General features: G+C 36.1%; 1 protein-coding gene across 1 annotated transcript; it reads right to left on the reverse strand.

The window, feature by feature from the left end:
• Positions 1–817: 817 nt before the first annotated feature.
• Positions 818–4,043, reverse strand: LOC132191032 (MDIS1-interacting receptor like kinase 2-like). The gene is made up of 2 exons (XM_059606051.1): positions 1,235–4,043; positions 818–1,140 (listed from the first exon to the last, which is right to left on the reverse strand). Exons 1-2 carry the CDS (start codon positions 4,041–4,043, stop codon positions 818–820), a joined length of 3,132 nt encoding a protein of 1,043 aa, XP_059462034.1.
• Between the last annotated feature and the right edge of the window lie 6,794 nt (positions 4,044–10,837).

The following is a 10,837-nucleotide window of genomic DNA, read 5'->3' on the forward strand; positions in this document are numbered from 1 at the left end:
CGTACCCCAAGAATGTTTACCCAAGTATTCCTCGTGTTTATATTTCAAACGCCAGGAATTCTAGGATTCTTTATGTTTAATTTATAATTAAACGATGAAATTTTTGGTTTTATAAGTGATACAATTGTATAACTTTTTTTAATAACTAGCGTTTTATAAACAAACGACATTGATATATAGACTCCACATAAGTCAATATTCTATGGTTTCATTTTGTATCGTACAGATAGTATCTCGATAATGGCTAAAAATGCAGATGGTATTTCTGTTTAAAAATTGCTGAAAATCTACGGCCCCCCTAAAAAATTGACACGTGTCCATATACTTAATTAAAAAAAAAATTAAAACTAAAATGATTAAAAACATTAAAAAATTAAATTAAATTAAAAAATATTAAACTATAATTATTAGTTATATTACAATTCCTTTTAGGGATTGATCTAGAGGGACCGAAAAGTTCTTTATTTTCATAAGCATGCAAAACGCTAGTGGAGCTCTCTAAGTCATGCATATTTATTATGAAATACCATAATTTACATAAGCTAACTACATCTAAATTAATTTACAAAAATAATTACATATCTTAGCATATTACAAAGTTAAGCCAAGTAGCACTAGGTGTGTATGATCCTTATTCTCCTCGGAGGCTGTTTTGTGATCAGACTCTAGTAATTTTCTGGATATTTGAACCGTGGAAACCTACTTTGGGATGACAATGACTTGAAAAATTGGATGATTTCAGAAAGTATATGTACATGTATTCGCAGTGGACACTGTAGCTATCCTTATGATTTAGACCCTATCAAGTTCTCCAGGTTTAACTGTACGTGCTTGCAATCTGCACAGTTGAGGCTGACAACATCTGAGAAATCATCTTAATGGTTGGCCTACGCTGTGGATTTGCACGTAAACAAGCAGTTGCGCAAGTTACAATCTTTTTCAGCTCGTCCTCATCTTGAATTGTGGGAGTTGAAAGGCGTTGATCCAATATGTCCTCCATTTGTATGTAATTACCAGAGGGAGACAAAGTTGCAGTAGAGATGAAATCGCCAAGATGATTTCCTTTGATTACTTCAAGTGCCAAAACTCCAAAGCTATACACGTCACATTTCTCCGTCGCCTTCATTGTGTAAGCAAGCTCTGCCAAAAAAATATTTTAATGTTTTTATAATATAATATGGTTTATTAATTAATCGACAGAAGTATATATAAACTAATTTGTACAATTAATTACCTGGTGCTACATATCCAAATGTGCCTGCAATGAAAGTCCAATTGGATGAGTCTGGCTTCAAAAGCTTAGCAGTGCCGAAGTCGGAAACATGCGCTACATAATCAGAATCCAGCAGAATATTCTTGCTTGATATGTCTCTGTGAACAATGGGCGGTGAGCAATCATGATGCATGTATGACAAGGCATGCGCCACATCTTTTACAACATTCACCCTTCTACACCAATTCAACTCTTTAGCTTCTGTTTCTTTGCTTAGGGTTTCGGCCAAGCTGCCCTTCTCGAGGTACTCGTAAATCAAAAACGAGTGCCGTGCGTTTGAACAAAAACCATGTAGCTTCACAATGTTTCGGTGTCGTATTTGTGTTAATGCCTTTATCTCACTCAGAAACTCTTTCCGATCAGCCACATAATCACCATCACATAAGGCGTGGATTTTCTTTGCAGCTACGATATTTCCTGATGGCAGCTGTGCTTTATAGACGCTTCCATGTCCACCACTCCCAATGCAATACGTGGCAGCAAAATCCCTGGTGGCTGCTATGATTTCTTCGTACAAAATTTTCCCATCCAGGGTTAATATCGGATACAAATTCTCGTCTGGTTTTTTCGGCGAGCTTCTCTGTTTTCTTAACATAATTCCCGTAAGTGCAAATAAGAGTACTAGTACTCCCAAAATAGGAAATATGATTATGAACACGATCTTGTGGGCCCTTTGTGGGACATGTTTGTTGGGAGTGGATGGTTGACAAGGTTGTAATCCTTTCACTTGGCCACACAATCCTTTGTTCCCCTCCAATGCTTCCATCGGGGCATCTTGAAATGCTTTGTTGTTGGGAATTAGACCCCATAATTCATTGAATGCTATGTTGACAGACATCAAGCCATGCATGTCATCAAAAGCCCTCGGAAGAATGCCAGAAAAGTTGTTGTGGGAGATATTCATCGTCACCAAGCTTTTCAAGTTTGTGAACTCCGTTGGTATCTCTCCGGCAAGAGTGTTATGACTCAGATCAAGCACGCACAACTGAACCAAGTAAGCCACCTGAGTCGGAATTCCACGGCTGAACTCGTTGTGGCTCAAATTCATGTGGTACAGTTTTGAGAAGTTCCCTATACATCCTGGAACTAAGTTGCTCAATTTGTTTGCGGACAAGTCAAGATACTCAAGATTTGTCAAGGATCCAAGCTCTAAAGGTATACCACCTGAAAGTTGATTGTTTGTCAATATAAGCTTCCCCAAAGAAGTCAACCTTCCGAATTCCTTAGGAATCTCCCCATCTAAGTAATTTGAAGAAAGATCAAGAACTTGTAGTCGAGTTGCGTTTCCAATCTCAGGTGGTATGCTACCGGTGATATGATTCCCGGCGATTTCTAGATCTGTTAGCCATGAGCTCCTTCCCCAGTTTGGTGAAAGTTCCCCGTAAAATTTGTTGTTGCTGAGGTTTATGTAAACTAAGTCCGGATAAACCCCAAAAACTTCGGATATATTTCCAGTCAGGTTGTTCCCGTCTAGACGAATTCTATATAAAGTTGTGCAGTTTCTCAAGCTTTCAGGAATCGGGCCTGTGAGATTATTACCATTTGCGGTAAAGCTTTGAAGCAATCCACCTCGGCAAATATTTGATGGCAAATAACCAGTGAATTGGTTTCTTGCCACTCGAAATACTGTCAACTTCATGAGATTTTCTACCTCTAGAGGAATGGAACCAGAGAGTTGGTTGTCACGAATGTACAAAACCTCTAAGTTGCTCAAGTTACCAATTGAAGCTGGAAGAGGACCGTTGAGTTTATTTTCTCTCAAGTCGAGACTCACAAGAGACTTCACGTTTCCTATCTCTTCTGGAATGGGACCTGACAAGTTGTTCTGGAAGAGATGGAGAAGTGTAAGGTTTCCGAGGTCACATAATGATGTCGGGATAGAACCGACAAGATTGTTTGTTGCAATGCTTAGATTCTTCAAAGATTCGATATGTCCTATTTCTGTGGGGATGGAACCAGAAAGTTTGTTCTGAGACAAGTCCAACAGAGTTAACCTTCTTAAGTTTCCAAGAGTATAAGGGATGGGACCAGTTAAACTGCTGGCATAAATGCTAAGTTCAACCAAATTGGAAAGATTTCCAATTTCTGAAGGAATGGAACAGGATAGTGGATTGCCATAGAGGTACAAGTAAGCCAATTTGCTTAAATTGCCCAAAGAAGAAGGAATGGGACCGTTTAGGGAGTTGCTGTACAGAGCAAGCTCATCAAGAGACCTCAACTGACCTATTTCTGGAGGAATTGTGGCGTTCAACTGATTTTTAAACAAGCTCAAGACCTCAAGGTTTGTCAGCAGGCCAATTTCTGGTGGGATTTTCCCTGAGAACTGATTGATGGAGAGATCAAGATAGATAAGATTGGAGAGGTAACTGATTTGAGGTGGGATGGTTCCAAAGAGTGAGTTCGTACTGAGATCAACAAACTCGAGAGTAGGGAAAGACGAGAATGAAAATTCATGGAGTGAACCTTGTAGGTCTAAATATGTAAGATTTATACCGATGACTCTTTCAACAAGGTTGCAATAAATGCCAGACCAAGAACATGATGGGTTTGTGGTTGAATTGAGATTGGTAGAAGAATTGGCGGCATTTTTGGGAAGCAAAGTCCACGAAGATAGCTGAGACTGGGCTTCTTTTGGGAGGCTTGCTTTCCATGTGAGAAGAGCATCAGCTTCTTCATTAGAAGCAAGATTCGGTGATGCAACCAACAGAGCAAACAAAAAGAAGAGTATTATTAGAGAGCATACCTTCTTCCCAAAGGTTGATGATCCCATGCTTTTGTGTTGGTTCAGCGCTTCATTTAAGGCGCATATATACAACCCTTTTCTCTTTGTTTTCTTTCGTTGTTCACGTACAGAATCTAAATGCATGAGAAATTGTTTCATCTTTTCCATGATGATCATTACTGGTGAAGGTCGATGTCGGTTACTATATATCTTTTTTTTATGTCTAGGAGAAGAGTTGACCGTTTGCATATAATTTACAATTAATTTGGATAAGATGGCTTTTTGCGATTGGAAGTGACGATATATGCAGATGAAATTAGCGGCTAATTCGAGATCCACCTCATAAATGGGATGATTTCTTATATCAGGTGAGGATGAGAAAATGGGATCAAGGTCCATGCAATTTCCGAGGAATTTCAAGCAATTGCAATAATTTTTAAATACAATTAGGAGCTTTTAATGCCTTTTTTAGCTACTTTTATCCTCTTTGACCTTCTTTTGGATGCTGTGAGTTTGAGGCATTGTCCTAATTAACCAGATCAATGGTATGAAGTAGCATTACAATTTCCATGTATGAGCTACTATACATGATTGATGTTTAACAATTATTTTTAGTTAGGCTCTTAAACCCCTATTATTAAAAGGAAGATACATAACATATGTATCTTCCTTTTAATAATAGGGGTTTATTTTGGCCCTTCAACTCTCTCCCGAGCTCTTATTTGGAAGATTGCGGACTTGCCGACTCTCTTTGGAAAGTTTAGATAGTTCACATAAGTACTCATTTCTATGCTCACCACGTGACTTTTTGGGTTGCAGCTATAATTCACATTTTTGTGCCCACCGCATGGCTTTTTGGGTCGCAGCTATAATTCACACTGGCTGCATTAATCCCACCTATTTCCCATCTCACTCCTCCTCTCATTTGTAACGGCAAATACCTGTTCCATCCCTTTTTTGCTTGTTCTAGCTAGAGTAGCTTTTTGGCTTCTCTGTTTGTGGTTTCTTGTAATTTCAATAAAAAATGAAAAGAAGATACGGAGAAAAGTAAGCAGCTATAGCTTTATAATTGTTACATCTTCCTATTGGATAAATGAACTCTACTTAATAAAAGATATTCGAGTTACTCTCAATAGCTTACAGAGTTGCGTTGTTGGTCACGTAAGAAGAGAGGCGAAGCAGCTCATAGTTTAGTGAAATTAGCTCTTAGTAAGTCTTTGGAACAAGTCTGAATTGATGACAGTCCTCTGTGTCTCCAGAATATTGTACTTGCTGAGCAAGAACCTTCCGGTTAATTTTTTTTAAACAGACTCTTTTCAAAAAAAAAAAAAAAAAAACTCTACTTAATTGAGATTTTATCATTTTAGAATACAACGTAATGAGATATAATGAATTAAAACTCTTAAAGGTGACAAATATTGAAATGATAAAATTTGAACTACTTAAATAGAAATAATAATCATTAAAATTTTAAGAATTTCACAGTGAAATTACTGTACAAAACACAAGTAATCATACTGTATCCCAGGCTGACTTGATGGCTGCTAAAGTACTATTAAGTTAGGAAGAATGATAGGGACCCAACTTTTTTGTCCAACAAAAGTCTAACTTTTGCCTTATTTATTTTTAAAAAATAAAATAAGATAAAAAAATAAAAAAAATGTTTAAAGCAACCCTATCTATTTTTTGTCTTTCTTTTATTTGGTATTTTTTTTAAAATGAAAAATGGTATTTTTTTCATAATAATGTCATTTTTTTTTAAGAAAATGTCATTATTATGAAGAAAAATACCATTTTTTATTTTTAAAAAAATACTAAATAAAAGAAAGGCAAAAAATAGATAGGGTTGCTTTAGACATTTTTTCCATTTTCCATTTTGTTTTTTTTAGAAAAAAAAAAGAAGGTAAAAGTTGGATTTTTGTTGGGTAAAAAAGTTGGGCCTTTAGCATTTATCTTAAGTTAGTCACCTAAGATCCCCCAAAAAAATAAAAGTCCCCTGAAAATTAAATAAGGTTATCATAGTCTCATACCATGAAAATTAAGTAAAAGTCCCCTGAAAAAAACATTTTTTAATTAATGTTATATTCTTATATGGTAAAAGGATAACTAATTATCTTAATTATCTAATATAGGAGAGAGATCGATATCCTACTTTGACTCTGTTATATCAATTTATTTAGCTTATCATATTTGATTTATAAACACGCTAAAGGAACAGAATCATTTTATATGGTTTGAAGTCCAAATATTGTTCGATTTGTCAAATGAGGTTGCTCGGGAGAAATCTATCATACGTGTGCACTGATGTAACAAAGATGTAGAAAAAACCTCCACCTAATGATCCAACAGACAAGTCAAAGTATGGCATTTCTCTTTTGCTTCATGTTAATTTGGCAACATTAATACTCCAAACTGATCAGCTTTGTAGATAGGTTCAAATCAATTTTGAATATATATATGATTCAAACATCAATACTATTTTGGGGATCCTCGCGTTATACCTAGATAGTTTTCAGCCTCGTAACTAGGGGTGGGCAAAACCATAACCATGACAACCGCCCGCCCTCGGGTTTCATGTGTTTTTTTGCGGGTTCGGGTAGAATTCTTTCAACCCATGCGGGGCGGGGCGGATTGCGGGTTTTAAATATTTTTTCATGCGGGTACCCGCCCCGACCCGCTGCATAAGTATAAAAAGAAAAAAACCCTAACCCTACTCCATTAAGCGTCTCTCTCTTTTTTTTTTTCTGCCGCCTCCCCCTTTTCTCTCCCTCTCAGTCTCTCGTCTCCCTTGCTCTGTCTCGTCTTCCTTGCTCTCTCTCCGCCTCTCAAGCTTCTCTCTCTAGCCTATGTCGCCGCTTAACCTCCTTAGATCATCGTTGCTGCGCCGCTCCCACCTCCACAAACCACGATCTTGTAGATCTAAGTTTTTTTTTTCTCTCTCTCCACGATCTTGTAGATCCACGATCTTTGGTTTTCTTTTTCGTTCTTTGGTTTTCTGCAAGGTTGTGTGTGTTTGTTTGTTTCTTGGCGTTCTGAGAGGATCAGACGAAAATGGAGGAGAAGAAAGAGGATCTGGAGAAGAACCTGCACAACCCGCAATACCCGCCCCGATCCGCCCCGTCCCGCAATACCCGAACCCGCACGGGTGTTGCTGTTTGTGCTCGGGTGGCGGGTTGAAATTTTGAAACCCGCAGGGTGCGGGGCGGGTTGGGAAAAAGGCCGATACCCGCCCCGCCCCGACCCGTGCCCACCCCTACTCGTAACAAGCATATAGTTATGTAGCAGCTGTCTAATGAACTAAAATCTCTAGATTTTATAGCCATTTAATTGTGTGGACCCACACCTGGTAATTTATTTTTGTATCAGTTGCCCCCATTCTCATGTCCGACTTGTCTACCTATTTGGTCGGACATTGAGAATCTTGCTTTTAAACATAGGCGATGCCATTCTAGAGTAATGCTACAAATTTCTCTTGTGTCACTTTTGTATCTCTCTAAGGATGACGTGGCTCTTAAAATCACCATTGAGCTTGTAATTGATTACTATTGAATTTTGATCAAATGGTGATTTTAAAAGTCATCTTATTTTTTGAGGGACAAAATACAGACTTATAGAATTACGAGTAATTCTACCCCATCTAAGGATAGTTTTCTTTCACATTTTCTATGCCATCAGTAAAACTTTTCTAAATATTGAGTGTTTTCTGATCAGGTATTCTTTGAGATTCATAGATGACTCTCAAAACGATCATTGAATTTGTGCCGAAGATGAATCACAATAAATTATTTTCATCTTTTTGAAGTAAATTGAGTAGGTTTGTGATCACTTCATCATCGCTCTCTCTCTCTCTCTCCTTTCTCTTGGGGTTGAGTCGTCTTGTAACCCAGTTGGCACTTTAGTTCATCCCTTCCTCCCCTTTTTTCTATGGGTTGGGTCGTCTTGCAACCGGTTTGTCACTTTCTTACCTTTTTTTTCTAGGGGTCGGGTTGTCTTGCAGCCCGTTTGTTGCTCTCTTCCCCTTTCTATATGGGCCGGGTCGACATTTTCCACTTTTTGTATACAGATTGTGTAAATGGACAAATCAAGTGGGAAAATATAAATCATTTCCAATTATTCAAGTTATTGTCATCCCAAAGTGTGTTTTTATGCTTCAAATATCCAAAAATAAAAAATTAAAAATAATTACTAGACTTGGATCACAAAACTTGCGTCCATTAATTGTCCAACTTTATTTTTAAGAAAAATATTGTTGGTTTTAGGCTGAACTGAAGGAGTAATTCTAAATAGTCTACTTGTATCCTATTTATATCCTACTAAGAATGATGTGACTATTAAAATCACAAATAGGCTTTCTAGAATTACTCGAACAGAATTGGTACGTGGTGTTGGAATGCGACTTTCAGCTTGGACCTGCCACGTAATCCATCAAGAAGTGTCATGCAAACCCTATTTGCTCTGGGCCTCATTCTGGGAACTTGTAGCTTATTTGGGCCTGGCCCAACTTTAAGATGAGTGATCATGTCATCTTTTTTTTAAGCATGTGGCCAAATGAAATAAAAAGCAAATACTCTTTACGGAGATCATGATTTTTCTTTTACTGAGAGCCAGGAGCTTAATTAAGGCTATGAACACTTGCTAGACGTACAAATTACTCGATCTGTAAAACTTTCAAGAATGGATTTTAATATTTCTTGATTTTGAATGCTATCAATATATTTTACTTGCCATAATTAATGATATAACTTTCCTTCGTCCCAAATGAGGACCGTATAGTACTAATAAACAGATCTTGTTTCCCTTTTTTTATTTTTTGGAAAAATTTCACTTTAGACCCCTGAATTACCATGCATTTTGAGAAGATTTTCCAAATTTCAAAAACTCTCAATTTAGCCTCATAAACTTTCAATTTGATTCAATTGAAACCTCTCAGTTAGATTCAGCCGTTAACCCCTAACGGAAACGACTAAAAAGACCAAATTACTCTTTGATATTCATTTTTTTAATTTTTAATTTGAATTCAAGGGTAAATTTGAAATTTTATAAAAAAACCAGAGATATAAATATCATTTGATCACTTTTAACGTTTCAAATCTGACGGATGAGGGTATATTGCATCATATTAAAAGTTCAAACGGTGAAATTGAGAGTTTTTAAAATTTAAGAAGAAATTTTCTCAAAATACATGGTAGTTCAAGGGTCTTTAGTGAATTTTTTTTTTTTTTTGGGAGGGGTGTGTTTCAGAATAATCAGTCTCTTAAAATGGTCATGTTCTTGAGAAAGAAATTTGTAACCAAATTGTATTGTAGTATATAAGAGGGCCGGCGGCTGAAGCATTTCTTCTCCGATAGAAAGAGAAAATTTGCAAATCAATCGGGTACTACTGTTGTCCTCGATCGTTACCTTTTATTCACTGCATTATCCTTTAATATATGGTCCATAGGCTTCTGGGTCAAAAAGAAACTTTCTTACTTTAAGAACTTTTTCTCTCTCAAATACATATGATTTTCGTGGGCAACTTACTAAAACTTAGAAACGAAGAAAGAGAAGAGAAAAAAGAAAAGAAAAAGACAATAGCATGATGTGAAGTTGGCAAGCAAACGGATAGAATTGTTGACTAACAACAGGATGCATGGCAAGCAACAAGTGATGTGATTATAGGCATTGCATTAATCAAGGCTATATATATAATATATAAGAGGATTAATGACGTATCAAGTAGGAATATTGTAGAGACATAATATTAGGGTTTCAAAAAAAAAAAACTATTGGTCGGTTATGCAATATTCGTGGGTGAAGACTGAAGAAGGGAGACTCTCCTTTTGTCTTGTGTCTTTTTGTGGTTCTCCTTTTACTTTCTTTTGATCGCGGAATGACAACTTTGATGATTTGATGGGGGCTACAGATCCCATTACCTAATCCATTCCTTGCACCAGGATCCAAAATGATCCATCCATTTAGACATTTGAGGTCGATAGTCCATGCACTTTATATTTTCATGCATCTTCTTTATTCATCAATCATTATCCCTACAAAACACGTAAGTTAATGGATGATTACTACTTGCTTCATGCTCCCACTTTTGCTGCTTGACGACTTGTGAAAGAAACTCATCAAATCATCAAGTTCCAAGTTCCAAGTTCCTACGTACCAAACTTTGAATTCTCAAGAGTAACATTTTGTGCTTAAATGCGACTTGTCTTTTTCTTGATGACATTCAAATAAATGCAAATTAATTTCTAGCAATCCCTGCTATATATATATTCTAATTAAGTTGCAGAAACCATTTTTCGTACCAAACTATATATTAAGTGTTATATATATATCTAAGCTATAAGGTTAATTTTAGGAAGTCAAGAATCTTCAATGTTAAGTTTCCCAAAACGATTAAGAATCTTCTATTTATTATTTCTTGTTTACGAAAAAAAAACTATTGCGTTTGAAGAGTATTCTTATGCTATATAAACAAATACCAATGACAAAATCGACTGTGGAAAATAGTTGTATATATATACGTCATGCCAGTGTGTTGTATATATATATATATCATTAATTTGCAGTAGAATATAAATCAACATTTTATGTTCCATATATATATATATATATAAGACCTTATATTGCTGATGATCACGACGATCATCTATATATACAGTGAGCAGTTGGCGTTGAGTCACGATCTAGAGGACTCATTTACACTAAGAGTTGAGCAACATATAATTGGTTCTCTTATAATTAATATATTATCATTTAATGATTCTTATAATTAAACATTTTCTAAGAAACCAACTTTGTACCATTTTGTATATATATATATATATATATATATATATATATATATATATACA

Source organism: Corylus avellana, chromosome ca8, assembly GCF_901000735.1.
Source record: "Corylus avellana chromosome ca8, CavTom2PMs-1.0".
Taxonomy (NCBI): domain Eukaryota; kingdom Viridiplantae; phylum Streptophyta; class Magnoliopsida; order Fagales; family Betulaceae; genus Corylus; species Corylus avellana.

Coding starts and splice junctions, on each gene's coding strand:
- LOC132191032 (XM_059606051.1), bottom strand. CDS start 4,043: ATGGGATCATCAACCTTTGGGAAGAAGGTATGCTCTCTAATAATACTC. Junction 1,141..1,234: donor ATTTGGATATGTAGCACCAG/GTAATTAATTGT, acceptor TTTTTTTGGCAG/AGCTTGCTTACACAATGAAG.